Source organism: Pteropus vampyrus, unplaced genomic scaffold, assembly GCF_000151845.1.
Source record: "Pteropus vampyrus isolate Shadow unplaced genomic scaffold, Pvam_2.0 Scaffold2, whole genome shotgun sequence".
Taxonomy (NCBI): domain Eukaryota; kingdom Metazoa; phylum Chordata; class Mammalia; order Chiroptera; family Pteropodidae; genus Pteropus; species Pteropus vampyrus.
This window is the reverse complement of record NW_011888783.1, coordinates 33,366,202-33,388,259: the sequence shown is the minus strand read 5'-3', so window position 1 is coordinate 33,388,259 and position 22,058 is coordinate 33,366,202. Positions and strand designations below refer to the sequence as shown.

General features: G+C 35.7%; 1 protein-coding gene across 1 annotated transcript in view; it reads right to left on the bottom strand.

Annotated features, from left to right (window-relative positions):
• The window catches only part of NEB (nebulin), a 201,993-nt gene that overhangs the window by 122,678 nt on the left and 57,257 nt on the right, over positions 1 to 22,058 (bottom strand). Inside the window, exons 40-57 of the mRNA XM_011360291.2 lie at positions 21,418 to 21,729; positions 20,627 to 20,833; positions 20,080 to 20,184; positions 19,806 to 19,913; positions 18,838 to 19,149; positions 17,465 to 17,671; positions 14,907 to 15,011; positions 13,797 to 13,904; positions 11,969 to 12,280; positions 11,636 to 11,842; positions 11,071 to 11,175; positions 10,009 to 10,116; positions 6,990 to 7,301; positions 6,585 to 6,788; positions 3,277 to 3,381; positions 1,433 to 1,540; positions 783 to 1,094; positions 116 to 319 (exon numbers count right to left, since the gene is read on the bottom strand). Coding sequence (XP_011358593.1) covers positions 116 to 319; positions 783 to 1,094; positions 1,433 to 1,540; positions 3,277 to 3,381; positions 6,585 to 6,788; positions 6,990 to 7,301; positions 10,009 to 10,116; positions 11,071 to 11,175; positions 11,636 to 11,842; positions 11,969 to 12,280; positions 13,797 to 13,904; positions 14,907 to 15,011; positions 17,465 to 17,671; positions 18,838 to 19,149; positions 19,806 to 19,913; positions 20,080 to 20,184; positions 20,627 to 20,833; positions 21,418 to 21,729 — 3,441 coding nt within the window. The remainder of the gene's footprint in view (positions 1 to 115; positions 320 to 782; positions 1,095 to 1,432; positions 1,541 to 3,276; positions 3,382 to 6,584; positions 6,789 to 6,989; positions 7,302 to 10,008; positions 10,117 to 11,070; positions 11,176 to 11,635; positions 11,843 to 11,968; positions 12,281 to 13,796; positions 13,905 to 14,906; positions 15,012 to 17,464; positions 17,672 to 18,837; positions 19,150 to 19,805; positions 19,914 to 20,079; positions 20,185 to 20,626; positions 20,834 to 21,417; positions 21,730 to 22,058) is intronic.

Below are 22,058 nucleotides of genomic sequence, written 5' to 3'. Positions count from 1 at the left end.
CTTTATTACAAAGCAAAAGAATTGAATATAATTTTTCTTTCATAGAAATAAATTTCAGTGTTCACACACACACACAAAATTAATACTCCTCCCCAATTAAAAAAAAAGGACTTACATGGTTCATGGTAATAGCATTGTTTTTTGCCAAAACCATTGGGATGGAATCCATAAGGCTAGAAAACTTGAGTTTATCTGGGTGTTGACGGTAAGAGTGGTCACTCAAAATCTGCATAGCTCTCTTGTTCTTCTCATCCTCAAGAGAACCACTAGGTAACCAGCCAATGCCTTTTAGCCACTGAAGGTCAGCCTTGTATAAATTCTGAAATTGTAAGTGACAAATCACTAAACATAAGCATAACAATATCCCCCTAAAGAAATAAAATTTATATTATATTATAATTTATATTATTTATATTACATTATATATTTTAATGCTTGAATTCTTGGGAAATTTTAAAATTTGGCATGTCTTGTATATCAACAAAACATTCAGATTAGAAGCAATATTTTGAAAAACATAAAGATCAGCATGGAGAGAACGACCCAACTCTCCTAGATCAACAATCTAGAGGCTTCCACTAAAGCAATGGGGACTTTGATGGTTTTTTCTTTGTGGAATAATGGTGCCTCCAGATGTTTGGATGACTAGATAGAGTGTGGGGATTAGTCCAGAGAAATGGACCTTTATTGTGTAAGCTCAGCTCCCCTCACTTTGGGGGAAGATTGATGCTTAGGAAGGCATACATGGTGTTTTGTTGGCCAAAAAGAAATCTTAGACTCACATCGCTCTGGAGCTCATAGGCCTGTCGAGCGTGGATGACGTCATTCTGGTCGGGCAGGCACGTCCACTGGTGCAGGTAGTTCTTGTAGTCTATGTCACTGACTAAGGTCTGGCACTTCTTGGCCAGCACCACCCCCAGCATGTCCACGGGGCTGCTGAACTTGGTCTTCCACTTCTCAAAGTCCTTCTTGTACTCCCTGTCGCTCTGGATCTTGGCCACATGCATGGACCACATCATCTTGGGGTCGTCTTTGATGTTGCGGGCTCCGATGTGGTGGCCGAGCTGCTTGCGAAAGCCTTCCTTGTACTTGTACTAAAGAAAAAAACCTTATCTCATTCCTTTCGAGATTAATTTATGTTGCCATCTTTGTGGCAAATTACAAAGTACATTAACTCTAAATATTTCACTGTGTGGAGAGCCAAAGATTTACTTTTTCTGATAGGAAAGATTAAGGCTAAATCCAACTACAGATTCCATACATAATAATGCATCCTTGAGCTTATCTTAAACCCACACTGCATGACTGGGATCATGCCACTCTGTTTTAATTTTTTACTCCTTGAAAGATTTTATTTAATTTAAAATTAAATTGAGACTGCTTCAAAGTGATAAATTGCAATCCAATCAGTATAAATGGGATAAAGTCTTACTTCACTGGCAATTTCTCGGGAGGCTTTTGCTGCTTTGATTGGTATGGCATCAAGGGGAAGGTCATAGCCTTTTTTCTTCAGTTCCTCATAACCCATTCTGTAGAGTTTCTGTTAAGAGATGAAGATCACTTTGGGAAAAATTGTTTTCCACAAAAAACTGCAGAATAATGAATCCAATGTGCTAAATATTTTAAGAGTCCATGGGAATAGTAACTGTGCTCTAGAATACTCAATGTAATTGGAAATTATGCCCATTGATTTCTAACGATCCTGTTTCAAACTTAAAAGCTCTTCGATTACCTAGATCAACAAAATTAAATGTCAGCTCTTTCTAAATGCTTATGAGGATAAAGCAGAAGTAAATTGATAGAGAAATGAAATGAAATATCATTTAGGTATGGTTTTCCAATTAACTTTGAGTGTTTCATTAAAAGATTTTGTTAGAAAAGAGCAATGCCTTTCCATCTAACACCTCTAATGGGGAAAAAATCATGCCTAAAGGGCTGTCTCTTCCATGTAGCTAATACATTGTGAAATAGAGTCTATTTCACAATATAGGGCTGTCCAAAGTAGAATCACATCTGTAGGTATGTAACAAAATCCTTCATAATTTTTAATATGTAAGACATTTTTTGAGGAAAGTTTAAATATTGAATTTAAAAAGCTTAAGCGAATTCAACTATTGCAGTGTTTTAAAAGTTAAATGAAGAATAAACTTAAATATCAAAGCTCAAAAAAATTAAAAGCTTAAGTGAAAGAATTTGTTTTTCAGATTCGTTACATAACTAAATAATTGAGAATGTAATTTAATGCACTTTATCTAGAAACCAGATTGTTTCAAATGCCTGTTGATCTTAGACTTGTGTTTATATGCATATTTGTGTGTGTGTGTGTGTGTGTGTGTGTGTGTGTGTGTGTGTGTGTGGTATTACTCTACTCCATTGCTTAATGTTAAGGCCTTTCTATTAGAGTTTAGAATTTGTCTTTAAAATATTTAATTTTTATGTCTATAAATTTCAGGAGCTTATGCTATGATGAGAATAAAAGTAAAAATGAAATTCTTCTGCATGAGTTTTTGATGCTCATTCTTTTGAAATTTCATTGACTTTTATACGTGTCAGGCACTACACTAGTGAAACACTGCAGATCCAGCAGTAGCTGTCTTTGTCCCCAAGGACACCTATCCACATAGGGGAGAGTGCTATAAACCATTATGTTCTGATGCCACGTGTAACAATGGACTACAAGGAACAGACAGCACACATTCCCCAACTCTGCCTGAGATAGGGAGTGCCAATTATTTTTATGTTCAAGCTAAAAGCCATTAAATGAAGAATCTAAGTCACGTGTAGCATCATGCTAATCGAAATAAGTTGGACAGAAAAAGTTGAGAACCATATAAGTTCACTCATATGTAGTACATAAAACCGAAAGCAAATGAATAAGATGAACAAAAGCTCATAGATACAAACAACGATTTAGTGGTTATCAGAGGGAAAGAGCAGAGAAGGGGAGGTAGATAAGGGCAAAAGGGTTAAATATATGGTGGCAGAAGATTTGACTTTGGGTGGTGAACACACAATGCAATATACAGATGATGTATTATAGAATTGTGCACTTGAAGCCCATATGATTTTATTAACCAATGTCACCCTAATAAATTTAACTTAAAAAGAATAGAAATAAGTAAGTAAATAAATATTTTTAAAAAGCAAAAAAGGAAGTCACATGTCATTTATTAATGAAAATGATTCAGGCATTCAAAATAACTTCTGAATAAATTCACTGCCTTAGAAGCAATTAAAATGAACTTTCTGAAAACACATGCTGAATTGGAAACTCACATCACTTGTGTTAATTAAGTTTGCTCTAGCCAGAATAATGTCAGGTGTATCTGGCATGATGTGGACTTGAGTCTTGTCCTTGTCCCAAGCTTCTCTATAAAGTCTCTAAAATGAGAAAAAAGAGTTTTTCAATGGTGTTGTTAGATTAGTGAATGACATATTTAACTTCAAACAGGATTCCTGAATTCATCTAAATTAAGCATAATTGATTGCATAAGCAAATAACATAAGCAGAAAATAGGTATAGTATTTCTTGACTTATCTGGGACATAACAGTCTTTCCAAATATAGATTATAGATTATCTTTTTAAGTTACAAATAATTCCGTCTCTAAGAAATCAACTCAAGTTACTGGAGCCTTTGACAAGATCATCAAATAGAGCAGCAGTTCTTGATCTATTGAATTGTGAGTTTCCCTCAGCGTTTAATTGAGAGACGGACTCTTTTCTCTAAATATGACATATTCAAGGTATATCTAGAAATTAGGGAGTTTCATTTCCTAAGTGGTTTATTAGTTATAGTTATACCTCATAATTATTTGGGGGATTAGGATTCACAAAAGGAAAATTCTGTATGAGAATTTATCAAAAACTCTTATATGTCCCAGAGCCATCTTCTGTCTTCTTCACAGGAGACTAGAAGACCCAAATGAAAATCTCATTGATTTCCTAAAAGTAGGAGGTTAAAGCTTAATGAAAAACAAGATGTTTACGTTGTCAGAGAACTTTACCACAAGATACTTATCAATTACAAAGGATAAAATAGTAATGACAATGGAGAAACCTGGAGACACCATTTTAACCAAGTGATCAAAGTTAAAATGATCAGTAATGGGACAAATTGGTATCATGTACCTCCTGATATGATGTATGGAAGAGGATACAACATATGTTATCCTGCTAAAAATACAAAACCTGAATCTAATCATGAGGAAATACCAGACAAACCCAAACTGAAGGTGATTCTGCAAAATAACTGGCCCATGTTCTTCACACATGTCAAGGACTTGGAAGACAAAGAAATACTGAGGAACCGGTCCAGATTCAAGGAGGCTAGACATGACAAGTAAATTCAATGTGTGACCTTTAATTGGATCTTGGATCCAGAAAATACTTCTTTTATTTTGTATAAAAGACATTGGTGGTAAAATTGAATAAATTCTGTAGACTAGAATTGTTTCAACATTAATTTCCTGATTTTGATCATTGCACTGGGGTTATGTGTGGTTATGTAAGAGAATGTTCTTGTTTTCAGGAAATACATGTGGAGTATTTAGGGATATAGTGGCATCATGAAGGTATATGTGAAAGAAAAAGAAGGAAAGAAGGGAAGAGAGAAAAAATGTGGCAAATGTGGCAAATGTTAACAATTAGGGAATCTGGGTGAAGATATATATGCGTATATACACATATATTGTATATATGTATATATAATTTATTTGTAGTATTTTTGCAACTTTTCTGTATGTCCGAAATTTTTTCAATATAAAAATTTTAAAAGTCTCAGTGACTTTAGACTCATTAGACTTGTCAATCTCCCTTTGAGGCATTCAATGTGGTACTTGTTGGCACTTCTTCCTGAATATGCTTACTACAGTCCAAATATCTGAGAGAAGCCGATTAAAACCTTCGGGACAAAAACAAAGCAAGGCTTGTGAATTTCCATACACATTTATCCTGTTTCTTTATCAAGCTTTCTGATTAAGTAAGACCAGAATTTCTTCACCTCAGCACTATTGGTGTTGTATACTGGATGTTTCTTAAGGGTAGGGAGAGGGGGCTGTCCTTTATATTCTGAGGTGTTTCCATCATCACTGACTTCTATCCACTAGATGCCAGTAGCATGCCACCCTCAAGTTGTGACAAACAAAAAGGTCTTTGTGTTGCCAGATGCCCCTATGGGAACAAAATTGTTCTTGGTTGAGAACAATTAAGTTGGACCATTTCTTTAAAGGCATGTGTCACTTTCACTCCATGGAAAAGAGAGAAAATGCTAATATTTGTTTATACTAAGATAGATGTATTAGTCTATTCAAAAAGAGAGACAGCAGGCTCAAGGATCCAGGGCGCCCTCTCCTGAGGCCTGAGGGGATCAGTATCTCAGCATTCCAGTAACCAGGTCACACTGTTAGGGAGGTCTGTCCTGAGACATTGATGTTAATAAATTTCATGATCCAGGGTTGTTCTCCTGGCAACCTTATTAGTTCAGAGCTTTGTAAACAGCCCCTTTTCATAGAGAGAAAAAGAACTTGGATTCCAACAGGGGAAATATTTTGAATAAATTTGTTGCTTTATTAGTCAGCCTGTTGGATTCAAATTGCCATCATAAAAATAAAGAAGAAATGAAAACTTGAACATTCATAATAGTTAGCATTTAATATAAGTTTTGGATGTCAAAATTGCAAAAAGTCTGCGAGGGGTTGACTGGGGAGAGTGGAGCTGCAATTTATCAATGCTTACTAAAAGCTGATTATGGGCTTACATATAATATGTGAAAATTAATATATATATGATATAGGTAAACTATATGGCACATTATATATATTTAGATCCTTCTAAGATTCAAATGGTTATTACTGTACATCTATTTAAACTTTCTTAACTGTTCCAGAATCTCAGTGCACACAATTCAACTTTCTGTAATTTTCAGGGTTATGTTCTGAGCAATGAGTAATCTTTCTCTCTGTTCATAAAATTACTCTATACTGTTATCTTTCATTTATTTTATTTTCATTTATTGTATTCAATAAATATTTATTGAGGATCTATCACATGCCAGACACTGGTGTCAGTATTGGAGAAGGAAATAAGTTAAAGATGGGATGTGTGTGTGTGTGTGTGTGTGTGTGTGTGTGTGTGTGTGTGTGTGTTCATGTTCTATGTATCTTGACTCAGCTAAACAAAATGCTTTATAATCACTTTATAATATTTCTTTGTGCCTGTGTAAGATACTCAGAATATTTCTCTTTCATATGCGCTATACTAAAGACAAAAAATTAGGGTCTTTAATGCATTCAAGTTTCAAAGACAAAAGAATATTTGTTCAATAGTTTCCTCATTACATTTTGGATAAATAAATAAATAAGCAAGCAAACTTTGGGTGACAAAAATGATACTAACCCATTTTTACATAATCCAGTGTAGTTGATAATTCAAATGAAGCAACCAAATATAAAACATTATGCTATGTTGTGCTATGCTGTGTGATGTGATGCTGTGCTATTCTAATTTATTAAGAAAATGCTATTAAGCACCTATCAGGTATCAGGCACTATAATTTATTTAATCTATTTCCAAAGAGTTACTCACATCACTCCTATTTTTGGCATTAGTTTTTGCCAGAACTATTTCCATGGCATCCGGAATGCTGGTGAACTTGTTTCTGTCTGGAGGCTGACGATATTTCTTCTCACTGATGATTTCTGATGCCCGCTTATTCTTTTCTGCCTCCAAAGAACCCAGAGGACTCCACCCTATGCCTCTCAGCCACTCAAGGTCAGACTTATACAGATTCTGTGAAAATACAAAGCAAGTCATCAAAAATCTCATACTCATATGGACCCTTGATTCAGGTGATTCTATGCATTACAAACAGATGCATTTTACATACTCAAAATTAATTTCTCTTTCTAGCTTTTGTCTCTCTATGACTGAATGGCTACTCATATGAGATAGGAAATAATATGTAAACTATTAGATTTAATAGACACTCACCTCACTCTGTAGTTCATAAACTCTTTTAGCTTGAATAACATCGTTCTGGTCGGGCAGGCACGTCCACTGGTGCAGGTAGTTCTTGTAGTCCACGTCACTGACCAAAGCCTGACATTTCTTGGCCAGCACCACTCCCAGCATGTCCACTGGGCTGGTGTACTTGGTTTTCCACTTCTCAAAATCTTTCTTGTATTCTCTTTCACTCTGCATTTTGGCTACATTCATGGACAACACAAGCTTTGGATCATCTTGCAGACTCCGGAATCCAATATGGTGGCCAAGTTGCTTACGATAGCCTTGTTTATATTTGAACTGAAATCAGAGCAAACAGTTCTTTTATTAACATTAACAGAGAGAGGTTAAGTTAAGCTCAGTTTGCTTTATTTACATGTCTGTTTTCCAAAATGAAATCAGAGAAAGGATGTCTATGTTAATTTAGTAAGAATGAAAAAAATTAATTGGAGGCTTCCAAAGAAATGCAATATAGCTGAGCATCCAGAGAAGTTGTGTTGAGAAATTAATTCCAGATAGAGGCAGAAATATATTTTGGGGTGTGCTAGCATTGTGTATGCTGACTTTGGGATAGTGTTTGATAAAGCGATAAAGCACTGTGATATCCTTTTTAGAATAATGGAAATGTATGAGCTGAATGGCAGAAAAATTAGGAAGATTCAGGACTTGATGAACAAGTCTAATAGTGTAGATTAATTTATTAAGCAGCGGGACGTTTAATGGTTTGCCATATGGTTATGTCATACAAACTTGTCCTATTCAGGATCCATATCTTCATGCACATATGGCTAAAAACAGTAAAATATGTTAGATTAGAAAATTCCATAAGATTTCAACATATTGCCAACATGAGTCAAAATAAACTACATAAATTTAAAAAGTAAAAATAAAATCCAATATTTAGATTCAATTGGGAAAATTTTCATTAGTAGTAGATGACAATATCAATAGTGATAGTAATAATATAGTAATAATAGCATTAACATGATGCTAGATGCTGGGCACACATTACACCTCATGGAGGAGGTAGGTTCTACTCTCTTGACATCCATCTTCATGGTTATGTATATTAAAAATACACAGGAGTTTAAGATCATAAGCTCAAAATGGGTAATCTAACAAACTGCTTATAAAAATGTACTATCACAGATTCTGTAGAAGCACAGATAACGGCAAGTTAAAAGCTCATTTACTTTGGCTTAACCTTCTGTAATGGGGGAAAAAAAAAACACTAAGTTTTGAGGCACTCTATTTTTAAAAAATAGAGTAAATTTCAAATAGAATGATCAGAAGATTTGAAGGACTTATGAAACTGAAACCAAAGAAGAATAAGTAAGAAACTCGAAATGTTTGAAGAGATATCAGGTGAAAGAGAAAATAAGCTACTTTGTGGGGTTCTAGTACACAGACCTAGAGTTGATCAGTAGTATATTTAAGTTTGAAATAAGAAAATGTATAGTGACAATTACAAATGATCCAATAAGGAAATAACCTGTTCTGAAGGACACAAAAACTTTCATATTTGTAAGTATCCACATATTGGTTGACTATCTGTTGGAGATGCAGAGAAGTCAGAATACTAAGTGGGAGATGGGATTAAATAAACTTTAAGTTCAATCTTCAAACACTTAATTATGTGATTTTAATTTATTAAATTAAGTATTCATAAAAATAGCTCTAATTTCCTTAAATTTTATAGATACAAGAACTATTTGGAACTGAGAGGAGATACAATCTCTACAATGTGGGAAAGCTTACTTATAGTTAATTTAATTTTAGAGTAAGATTTCAAAAGTTTCTAACTAATAGATTCACATGGAAAGAAATTAGTTATATCAAATATTGTGTTACTTGCAAATTGTTGACACTATGCCTTCAAATCCTAAACTATCTTTACCTTATGGAAAGCACATAAAATTAAATGAAAATGAGTCAGCTTTCTGGGGAACATGCAAGCATTATTATTTCTCTAGGTTCATCACCACATTGATGCATTTTAATGAGTTACTGACTTGCAAGCCGGAGAGGGGGTTATAATACATCATCTAAGTAACTACACTTCTGGAGTGCCACAAAATAACTGAATCAGGGAGAATCTTTCCTTATATTCTTAGAATTCATTGTCAGATTCTATTTTTAGACAGTCCGTCTCTCTAAACCAAATCCTTGTTTTGTTTAGTTTTAAAGATTTTGATAAAGAGGTTGTACTTCCCTATGAAATTCTGGTCATTTATTCTCTATAATGAAGGTCCCTTGAATTTCGTTAATTCTTGGAATTAACAAAACAATATGTTTATCTATATGCAGACTGTCTAAGTCAAATATTTGTAAACATTTAATTAATTAATAGGAACCAAATCTAGTTTATTCACCAAATTTACTACTCTTTTCAATTATAACTAGAAGATTGGACAGCTTTGCCTTAGAGAGAGAGAATATCCTTCTTTTCTGAATTTTGGAACAGATAAGTTAAGCCCTTTGGACACTAAACCTAACTTCTTGAAACTTCCTGTATTTTCTGTGCTCCAGGCTAGTTTATTATAATTACATAAATGCAAGGATGGCCTAAATAAAAATTATTGGCAGCTAATTTTTAAATATGTGCATATAAAAATCTATCAGTATCAGGTTGTCGAGGTTTATTTATTATCTGGCACTTTGAATTTGCCTAAAATGAACAAATAGAAAACAGAAAAATTATTTTCAGGTAATTAGTGGAAAACTGAAATCTCTGTTTCCTCTATAATGTCTAAAAACATAGCATCTTAGTGTAATGGGTCTTGTAGGTTTCTGGCTCAACCTCTATTCACAAAGCCCCCTTTTTTGATATTTTTTGATATTTTGAGACAGAAGAGCACATTTTGGGTATGTAAAGAAGGTAGGAGAAAATGAAGGAGAGGGCATAACATTTTGAAAGTTGTGGCCTATCTGTAAAAATAGTTACCAGAATTAAGTTACCTGATTCAGATAAAAAATATATCCTTATTGAAGTCAAACTAATACTTACATCGCTAACAATATCTCTTGAAGCTTTGGCTAACTGTACAGAAATTGCATCAACTGGGAGATCATAGCCTTTCTTCAAAGCTTCTTCCCATCCAAGTTTATAGAATTTCTGAAAATTAAAGAAATTATTTAGCATCATTCAGTATATATTAAAACCTCAACAGATTACTGAACGAAAATTTACCTAGAGAATAGAGATCAGACCATCTCCCTCATGTCTAAAGATACAGGGATAAAAGCAAACAAGCTGTTCAATAGCGCAGTGACTTGGCATCACATGATCTGGCTTCGATTTCTTTTGGCTCTGAGATCCTTCATCTCCGGGTATATAATTGAGCATGACCTTTTCGGTTCAGACACAATATGGGCATATCAGGTATATCAGGTATACCTGGTATACTATTTTGGGCTTACTATTTTGAACACAGATGTTAAAAATAATTGATAACAAAAAAGTCAGATAAAAAATATTAATTATCTAAGTGATAAAAGCAATAAATGATGAAATGCCTTTTATAAGGTACAATAAATGAGTTAAATTTTCTGAGTTGAATTCATTGATTGGATGCCTGTATCTGAAAACTGGATGATAATAAAAACAGCTGAAATTCATCCAGTACTTACTATGTGTCAGGCACCATTCTGAGAGTTTTACATGGAATTTCTCATTTGGTCCTTCAATGTCATAGGCACTTTTATGGTCTCAATTTTGGGGATGAGAAAACTAAGGTGTAGATCTAATATACAACTTATAAACAGCAAAGCCAAAACTCATACGAGGTCTGTTTAATACAATATTTTCTTTCAACAATTATTTATTGATTTCCTACTCTGTGCCAAACACAATGAGTAGTGAGAAAAACAAAATAGGCACAGTACCCACCTCCATGGAACGTACAATCATAGTTGAAGCTCTTGCTTTTAAGCACATATTTTGCAACATCTCTAGGATATCCAGTTTAAGTCACTCGTTTTCATTTTTTAAACATTAATATCAATTTTCTACCATTACATCACTTAATAAGTTTAGTTAATGTCAAGCCAAATTTTTATGTAGCTTTACCTGACTGTACAGAGTTTGATTCTGCTTGGCTTGTAAAATATCTGGTGTGTCGGGCATCACATGAATCTTGGTTTTGTCTTTGTTCCAATCAATGGTGTATAAGTGCTAGAAAGTTAAAAAAAAAAAAAGACATTTGATATTTAAATAACTTTTTAGGACAAACCAGAAAGAAAAAAAAATAGCAGAATATTTGAATGCACACAATTTGAATTAGATTAAATGAATTTAGTAACTAAAGTGGTATATAATTCAGAAAAGACACCAAAAACAAACTCAGATCTTAAAAAATAACCTTTTAGATATTTTCTATCTTCTAGAATGGATTAAAAGCATTTAAGATATAATAATTTTAACAAAACAAATAATTCTTAACTCAATTAGAAGGGCGGGAGAAATAAAAATTACTGGCAAGCAGCAAAAGAAAATAGTGTGCAGGTGTCCTCTGGAACTGTTTGCCACTGCCTAGCAGAGGTGGAGGACCCGAACTAAATTTCCCAAACAAGAACCAGAGGCTGCTAGCCTTCCCTTGTTGGGAGTTGTGTGGAAGAGTGACTGTTCTTTCTACCTTGTTCATGATGTGTGCATTCTGCTTGGCAAGAACCATGTCCATGGAGTCAGTCAGCTTCTTAAACTGGAAGTTGCTAGGGTGCTGGCGGTATTTCTGATCACTGGCATATTCAGTTGCTTTCTTGGCCTTCTCCACTTCTAGGGAACCAGCTGGACTCCAGCCAAGCCCTTTATACCATTCGTTGTAGTCCTGCTTATATTCATTCTATAAAGAGAACAGGCAAATCTACTTTACCTTACCAATTTAGACACAAAAGTATGGCATAGAGAACTGTAATCTCCTTTCCTATGTTGGGAATCCAACCATCACCTGGAAGGAAAAAAGACTTACATCACTCTGTATGTGATTCATATTCTTGCTCAGCTGGATATTCATGGCATCTGGAAGGAGGATGTACTTGTGAATCAGGTGCTTGTAGTTGGTGTTGGTGATGTTGGCTTGGGCATCCTTGGCAGCCGTGACACTGAGCATGTCGGCAGGGGTGTGGTAGCTGGTCTTTGTTTTCTCGTAGTTTTTCTTATACTCCCGATCAGATTGCATCTTAGCCACTTGCATGGAATGGACTAATTTGGGATCATCCTCAAGACTGCGGAAACCAAACATTTTCCCTCTCTCTTTTTCATAATTGTATTTGTATTTATACTGTGAAGAAAATGTGAATATTTATTCAGAGCAATTCCCTTGACTTGAAATCTTTCTAGTGTCAACTGTATTCTGTATTTCATAAAAGTAATACTTATATAGAATTCCATGGTTCACAAAACACATTTTTCATATTTGTGTAACTTGATACAACTATACCCTGTGAGGTAGATAGCAAAGTTATTATTACTTCTCCCATTTCACAGATGAGCTGAAAGCCAGAATGGTGAGTGACTTGCTAAGGTCATTAAGGATTAGAACCCAGATCTTGTGATGATACACCACACTGACTTCCACATATACTCCGCTTTTACTTTTAAAGAGACATTTAGGAGGTAATAAGAGTATGGCAAATGAAAGAAATAAGTAGAATGTTCTAATCAGCTTAATGCTTCCATGAGAAATTGTCCAACCAGTCTTTTACTGATGAGAATAATCTCAGTTATGAGATACAAGTTATAATTTTAGAGTAGCTTTATATTTATGGAACTTCCTTTCTTTGAAGACTTTCTATATTGGTACAATGAAGAAGAAATTTTAGTATTTATCACCTAACTTCCCTCAATAGAAGGGAGATCCTGATACGTGAATACATTCTGCCTATGTCTTGTGGGTTCGAGTGTGTAAATTAGAGGAGTAGGATCTGGGACAGCCAAATTCCCCCAGCATAATAGAGGGAGAAGAATTTTGAGTTCTAGGACAATGTAGGAGTGGGATAGGGATGGATATGTAGGAAAAATGAAGAACAGAGACAGAGGAGGAGAGAGAAAGCATAACTGGGGAGGTGGCTAAGGAAAGAGTACTCTGAAATGTGCTCCGCTCATTACCCTCAAACCATTAAATATTCACTGTGAGTGGATTTCTTGTGGAAACAACCGACTGAAAAAATTGAGTTTCAAACAGATAATGTATTATGGCAGTGGTGTGTTGGCACACCAGCTCTCTGGCAGGGTGGGGGAGCTCTAATTTTCAGACTTTGTCAATTTCTGTGGTATAAGCACTCCCATCATGGCTGATGTCAAGCCATCAACAGTTTAACGACTGGTTTGCAAAATTCTCAATTATTTAATAAACAGTTACCATGAACCCAAAAGATCAGCACCCTAGCACATCACTTTATGAGACATCCTGTTATCAAGACAGATCCTAAGAGGCAGCAGACAAGAATAATACATCTTTCAGCAAGAAAACCTGGTGAAAGGCTTTGATTTCTATAGGCCATAGCCTTGGTGGCAGAGTTCAAGTAAATTCACCTATGTCTGATGAATCAGAGAGCAGATATCTATGTAGTTATAATCTGGTTAGTATTCTGGTTTTTGGTTTTTGTTTTAAATACCAGAGAAAACAAACGAGCAAAGTTAAGAATTCCCAGAATAGAATGAAACTACTATTAGCAGACATTTTTTTCTCCCCATATTTTATCCACTCAATGTTTCCAGAACTCAGCCCTTATTATTTTAATAAACTAGAACCATCCCCCTGCCCCAGCCAGGTGACTGCTCTCTTTCAGACTTACATCACTTGCAATATCTCTTGAGGCCTTGGCAGCTTTGATAGGAATTGCATCAGATCTGAGATCGTAACCTTTCTTTTTAGACTCTTCCAAAGAAAGTTTGTAGAGTTTCTGTAAAGAGAGGCAAGGAAAGTTTTCTTCTAAATAGGAAAGCCTGTATTTATTTTAAATGAGTAAACTAACACTGTGGCATCATTTTTATTTTTGAGCAGAATACTTCATTGGTGGTTCAATGGCTAAATGTTTTCACAAAGAACATAATTGTGTTTGGAAAAAAATCTATTACAAACTCAAACATATCTTAAAGAAATTACCAGAAAAAGTAAAAGTTCCTGGTTTTTATTGGGTTCTAAATACGCTTTTTAAAAATGTGAAAACCAGTAGATTCTTATTGAGTCATTTTATCAAACGGTCATGAGAAGACTACAAAACAGCCATATTCTTATACCAAAATTTCATTGTTTTACAATTGACTCTTTTATTTATTTAATTGCGTGTATTATTTAATTAATACACTACAAAAAGAAGTTAGCAATCTTAAATCCCTGCATATTCAAGCTAAGCCAAGAAAAAAAACTGGTATGATTAGAGGATTTCCTAGCAATTATGGTTAGGATGAAAAAAAGTGAAATAAAACACATGCATTTTCTAACATTGTCGCACATTTCTTGTTATGAGGCTTGCTCCAAATTCTTCAAAATGTTCATCTTCCCTCTCTATTTTCCCAAGATCCCCTCTTTAGAACTATTTCAAAAGTCTGATGGAGGAACTCCCTAAGAATAAAGCTCTAGGTTTCTCAATTCTTTTTTCTCTTCCCCTAAGCTTCAAGCCCTCTCTTCTTGCCAAGTCTCTTAGTTTGAAGAAGAGGATCTGCCCCTGAAACAAAATCTACCTGCCCTTCAAATTCCTAATTGTTGCGCACAATTCCCATTGAGAAGCCAACTCCAACTCTTAGCAAAGCAAGATAGAAAGAGAAAGATTCTCATTTGTGGATTCCTACTCTTATTTTCAAAATATTCACTCTCATAATTGATACATATTAACTAGTTTATTTGTTTTTACTGGTTCAAATGGGTGGGAAACAAAGATTACAACAGGGGGAATTATACTTACATCACTCATATTAATTGCATTTGCCTTTGCCAAAATAATCTGAGGGATGTCAGGCATGATGTGGACTTTGGTCTTGTCAGCTTCCCAGGCTTGTTTGTAGAGGTGCTAGAAAGTAAAAACAAACAAATGAAAACCAGTGCAAGTTAGTATTTAAAATCTTCAAAAGAGCCTCGCTGAGTACATATATATCATTGTATATAAATGTCAATATTTTGTGTATTTTTTAGATAGGTATTATTTTTATAAAATTTAAATGGAAAAGGTGCTCACTCAAGCAAGAAAATAGAGAGGATGTAAACAGAAAGTAAAATATCCCATCCTCCTACTTGACAGCCTAGCATCTCCAACTTAAAACTTTCTATGCACATTAAAGCTCTCATACAGTCCTTTTTAAATACAAATGAGGTAATGTAAAACATAATAATATAGGTTAGACAACTTTTAACCTTCTTAAAATAATTTACTTCATTCATTTAAAGACCTGTATAGTATTCCATGAGGAGGTATAACCTAGTTGATTTAACCAGTTCTCTATTGAAAGACACATAATTTGTTGTTTCCAGTCTTTTTATATTACAAGCAATGGTTCCATGATCTTTGTGGTGGACCTGAAGATGCACCACCCAGACACCCATTCAAGGAAGGACGTTTTGCCCTAACTATTGGTGGACGACCTCCAGTTGTCACCTGCTTCAGGGTTTGCTCTCTTACTTAAGAGCACACTCTTCCCTGGTGGCCACATCTAGTGACTCATCAAAGTGTGGGCATAAAGGCTTGGCCATTCCGCCCAATGCAGGACACATCTGGTAGGACATGTGCACTTGAGAGCCCCCTGTGGGATAGGCCTCGGCTTTGTAGGGCCTATATCACAGTTAGACTCATCCTTCCCAGTTCTCTTTCTCACAGGTACTGAATCCAAATTTCATCTCAGCATCTCCTTTTAGAGACTCTAACCTGCAAAAACTATCATTTATTTGTGTATGAGTATGTATGTATATCTTTGCACATATTTAAGGATTTCTGCAGGGTATGGACATGTAAGTATTTAATTTTAACAAATATTAGCAAACTCTAGATTAGAAGTTTACATTAGCATAACCTCCCTTGTCAACATGGTACATAACACAACGTTTTAGTCTTTGCAAATCTGATAGGAGAAAAATGCTATCTCTTTGTTTTGGCCAAATTTAGTTAGAAAACAAACAAAACTTCTTCTAGAGCTTTCTTCTAGATGAGAGTTTGATGAACTTTTCCTGTAAAGGCCAGATAGTAAATATTTTAGGCTTCGTAGGCCAGAGGATTTCTGTGATTAACTCTTCAACTAACTGCTGCTATAGTGTAAAAGCAGCCATAGATGATATGCAAAATTTTAATTAATTTAAATGTAAATCACCACATGTGGCTAGTGGTTATAGTACTGGAGAGTACAATTCTAGTGGAAAGAGCAATAACCAGGCATCAGAGTTCAGTTCTAGTCCAGACCCAGTGGTTGACCTTCTGTGTGTCTTTAGGGGAGGTACCTTGCCTCTCTGGGCTGCGATTTGCTCAACTCTGCTATCAGAGGATCCAACTTGATCATTAAGCTATCTCTCAGTGTTAGTATTTGCTAGTTCATAAATCTTATCTTGGCATCATTATTCTGAAATGGTAATCATTAACATTGTAAAAAAATAAATGTATGTTTGTAATAGTTTAAATTCCACATCTTAAAGGGGCACTGAGATTTGTGCTTTGTCTTTTATGTGAGTCCCTTTCAAAGAGGTTGGTCTTCCTGACGAATCTGTTTTCTCTCTTAGAGACTCCAGGGGATTTACTCATCGAGACTTAGCTCTATCTAGTGCAAGTCAGACCGTCATTTTCTGCAACTGTTTAATGTTAAAGTCCAAATAATTACCCCCTTTTTTTGCTAACCGATGCCATTTAAATTGTGATCCGCACAATATAACCAGTGCTACTGGTAATTACTCTGTTATTCGTAACTTAGAAAGAGATGTCCAAGTTTGATGTGTGCTTCTTGGCGCTGATATCAACGTATGGCTAAGGAATGTAAAAATACAGCAAAGCTTTTCCAAAGGCCGGAATAATTACTGATCTAAGGAGCTACTGGTGGAGAATAATTGCCCTCATGATTGCCCGGAGAAGGTCCTAGCTCAATATGCTGCTACAGCCATGTGATCTAGGAGTCTGCTTTGATCCTATCAAAGCAGATAGTGGGCTGCAACATCCAGCTGTTATCAGGCAAACAATGTGCTGATTCAGCATTGTGAACTTTGAATCAACCTCATCTTAAACAAACAGAGCTCATTTTCAAGGTTTGCATTAAAAGACAGAGTTCATATTTATTTTCTGTCTGTAGGGTAGAGCGATACACTGAACATTTGGAGGACCACTAATTAGGACTAATTCCTATCTTTTTTAAACTGTAAGACCCCATTGCAAGGCAGAGTAAACATTAATTATGATGCCCTAAAACTGTTAGCAAAATCTATAGATTAAATGGAAGATATGCCTGGCTGTTTTCCTGATGCATAAGAAATACTACATTGTTAAAGACTTACTTCGTTCATAATTTTTGCATTATTCTGGGCCAAAACCATGTTCATTGAATCCATCAATGTGGAATACTTCAAAGTGTCTGGGTGTTGGCGGTACTTCTTTTCACTGATAATCTCCATGGCTTTCTTGTTTTTCTCAGCCTCCAGGGAGCCCAGAGGGAGCCACCCAACACCCTTCACGAAGTCAGCATAGTCAGCTTTATACTGATTCTGCAAAAGAGGAAAAGTTCAAGAGTGAACCAAACTTCTAAGAACCAGGAGTGGGTATTCAATATTCCATAAGTTCCACTTTAGTTTTCAACCAACAGTATATTGAACTTCAACAGTTTTTATCCCCAAACTTTGTCTTTTTTACATTTATTTGCATGAAAAATTAAAAATAAGCAGTAATACCTTTGTGATTTGTTTTCCTCGATGCCCTCATAAAGAAAAAGTGCTACAAAATACCAAATAGATTAATCTACCATGTGACTATTAGAAGAAAGGTGACTATGCTGGCTTAACTTTCTTATAAAAATTGCCAAGTTCCCTTGGTCAATAGTTGACTTATGGGGGTCCTATTTCTCTCTTTTGCTATGTCTTGGATCAGCTACCACTGTTAGTTACATCTCCGTCAGGTATACCAGAAACCTCACTGGTACTTTGTGGAAATTTCAGTTTTCTCATCTCAACTCTGACATTTTCCTCTACAACTATTCATAGTTGCTTTCATTTGTGCACTTACGTACCTACCCAGCAAGTAATAGCTCAGTTCTTACATTCTCAAAGAGAAATATAGGCTTGGCATGGCCTGCTTTTGGTTGGTAATTTAAATCGCTTCCCTCAGCCACCAAATGTCCTCTATAGCTGAATTCTTGGCTCTTTACTGTCTGTGTCTTCCTCACATTTATTCTAATGGCTGCTGCAGCTGTCACCTCCTCAATACTTCCTCAGTAAGTAAGATAGGTGATTGATTACAAAGTTGGATGTAGCGGAATGAAAACTGGTTGGGAGTGAGGGGCAGGAGCCATCAAGTCATCTGACTTTCTGCTTTCCCTCTTACTCCTTTATCAGGAGACTTTTATGCTTCTGACTCTCTTCGTTAGACATTATTTCCTCCAACACATTCTTTCTGAAGCAAATTTTATTTGCTATTACTGAATCTAGCATCCAACAATGCTCATAGCAATAATAGTAGAAAATAAGACTTCGTTTCTAAAATTGGTCTCCTTTTGTTAAAAGAAATCAATTCAATCTAAGGTTAAAAAATGAAACACTTCATTGGGAAATGACACAAGATTTCTTTCAGGATTTTCAAAATATCATTACTTATTGTCATATATGATTTGCTTATTATTCAGAGTAAATGCTCTGCAAATGGTGTGGCTGTCACATACATCACTTTGAAGCTGCATCATGTTTTTGGCCAATTCAAAGCTCATGGCATCGGGAAGCATGTTGTAGGTATGAATGATGTTCCTGTAGTTGGCATTGGTGGCCACTTCCTGGGACTTTTTGGCTGCCACCACACTGAACATGTCCACTGGGGTATGGAAAGATGTCTTGGACTTCTCATAACCCTTCTTGTATTCCCGGTCTGACTGCATCTTGGCCACCTGCATGAAGTGCACCAACTTGGGGTCATCTTCTAGGCTCCGGAAGCCAATATGTTTCCCTTTGGTTTTTTCGTAGGCTTGCTTGTATTTGAACTGTGGACAGAAAAGAAAGTATGGTGATGAACATAGTGGAGGAAAGAGAACAAAATATAATTTACTAGATGCCATTAGCTTTGTCACAGGTGTAGTTATAGAACTACTCTAAAATTAGAGAGAAAGGAGCTCACAGTGGGCAGGAAGCAAAATCCTTTTACTTCAAATTTTTTCAGACTTGAGTCCATGGGGGAAAAAAAGAATGATCTCAGAATTACTCAAAGAGATGTGGAAATAAGTTGTTTTAGGGTGCTTTAGAAAACAGCTTTTCCCATTCAGCTGTCTAACCGGCAGAAAAGCCCGCAGGCACAATTTTTCATGGTGCACCTTTAAATTCAGGAAAGAGGCTGGTCATGGGTCTCCTAGATAAAATTTGTAGCTTGCATCCCTATGCTTGCTTAGAATTGCCTATAAATGATTTGAATACTCTAAAAGGAACTTGTTTTAACAAGATCCAGTCACTTTTTACATTAAATAATGAATGAATGATTACAGGGTCCTTGGATTGGGTAAAGGGATGTGTCTTGTGTATTAGTTACATGGGAAGATGGTCCCACCCAGATGGGGAGGGCTGACTGCAGGTCCTGAATACACATAAACTTGGTTCATTGGCTCTTATTGGCTCAGCTTAAAGAAGGTCCAGTGGAAGCACTTACATCACTGGCAATGTCTCTAGAGGCTTTTGCAGCCATTATTGGGATGGCATCTGGCCTCAGGTCATATCCTTTCTTCTTTTCTTCTTCCCAGCCAGCTTTGTACAGTTTCTAAATGATGAAATGGAAAAACCAGGATCTTGTTATTTGGGTAAGAACAGGGATTCTGATTTCAAAGTGGTTGGCATGCAGAAGACAGACATTTCATAAACATTGTCTCCCTTCAACTTCTCCCCCACTTTTGTTGTTGCTTTGTCATTGGTGTTAATCTACTTACATCACTCATGGTGATTTGGTTTACTTTGGAGAGTAAAATGTCTGGCGTATCAGGCATCACGTGAATGGTGGTCTTGTCTTTGTTCCATTTTTCAGTGTAGCGCCTCTACAACAAGATGGGCATGCACATGATTGTACAGCAGAACAAGTTTGTAGTAGTGTTATTAAAGGAAGAGACTCATAACTCCATGGTAGAAAAGTTAAGTCTGATATTGGAAAATGGTTAAAATAGCAAGATATGCTGATGAGACTAGACACATGAAGAAAAAAAAGGGATCAAACAAGGGTTTTCCACTGAAACAATAAATACCATCTTGCCCAATCTCACACTATATGGGTTTTGTGGTTTTGTCACACTCTCAGCATGGTCACTATGAGAGCTCTCTAGACATGATAAATGTTATAGAATGCCCCGTCTCACCACCACCACTGCCACCAGGACCATCAGAAAGATTAAAATGCTGACAAAGATCATAGTGGCACTGCCAGGCTCGATGGCATGAGCACCGAGAGAGCTCTCGGGCTGAGGCCAGCAGTTGAGTCCTTACCTTATCCATATTTAGTTTGTTACTTTTGTTAAGTGATTGTTCCATTGTGTCCATGGCATACGTGAACTTCAGCTTCTCGGGGTGCTGGCGATACTTCTTTTCACTAAGAATCTCTCCTGCTTTCTTTGCCTTCTCCACTTCCAGTGACTCTATTGGGACCCAGCCGATTCCTTTCATCCAGTTGGTGAAGTCAGATTTGTATAGATTCTTTAAAATAAAAAGGAAATTTTCATTTCAGAAAGAGTCAAGGCTGGGGTTTCTTTGGTTAGATGATATATTAATTATCAAAAATAAGAGAAAAGGAGTTGGAGGAGAATAATCTACTCTTTAGTCCTTATCATCTTTTAGAAAAATTAATTATAAAAGTGATTGCATTCATGGTGGTTTTGAACAGGAAATCCTGACCCAATAATAATTCCTTTAAAAATTAACTTTCTTAGGGGAAAAGTGAACAGAATTTTTCACTAGAAAGCATATTATATAGCACCCATTTGAACCTCTTAGTTTTTTAAGGATATATCCAAAGTTTAATATATATATAATATAACCCCCAAATAATATAAACCCCCAAATAATATTATATAATATATATATTATATAACCCCCAAAGAAGCTACATGTAGTTCAGATGAGTAAAATCCTAAAACTCTAAATTCTGGAGAGGATCCCAAATTACAGTAGGTCTAGCCAGGTTTAGGATGAAGTGAACGGAATCGCTGATTTCTCATTCTTCCCTCCCACCAGCTACAAATGAATAATTCTATCCTGACAACCCATTGATCATTACATACATCACTTTGGATCTGCATTGCATTCCTGGAGTGCTCCACACTCAAGGCATCTGGCAGCAGAGTGTAGTTGTAGAAGGGCTGTCTGTAGTTGGTGTTGGTAGCAACCTCCTGAGACTTCTTGGCAGCTGTCACACTGAGCATATCCAAGGGTGTGTGATATCGGGTCTTGCTGGCTTCATAGCCCTTTTTGTACTCACGATCTGACTGTATTTTGGCTACATTCATGTAGTGAACCAGTTTAGGATCATCCTGAAGACTGAGAAATCCAATTTGCTTGCCTTTGGCTTTCTCGTAGGCCTGTTTATATTTGAACTATATGAAAAAGGGCAGATAGAAGTTTGATAGCGTGAGTTGCAAGAAATACTGATGTTAAACTGAATTTATATAACAATTAAGCAATAGCCAAATGCAATCTGAATCTAGTGTTTTAGTATTTTTAAATTAACAACTGGCAAATTATTTCTAATGGATAGTCTTGAGATCTGCTCTGAGGATAATTTAAAGTCAAATAATTTGCAGTTTATATCTAGTTTATTCATAAATGGATTATTTGTATATACTCAGAGGTTCCTAAAAAGTATGTTTATTAAGGATTTGGTGTATTTTTTTTATTACCGGTTTCCATTATTAATTTGCATCAC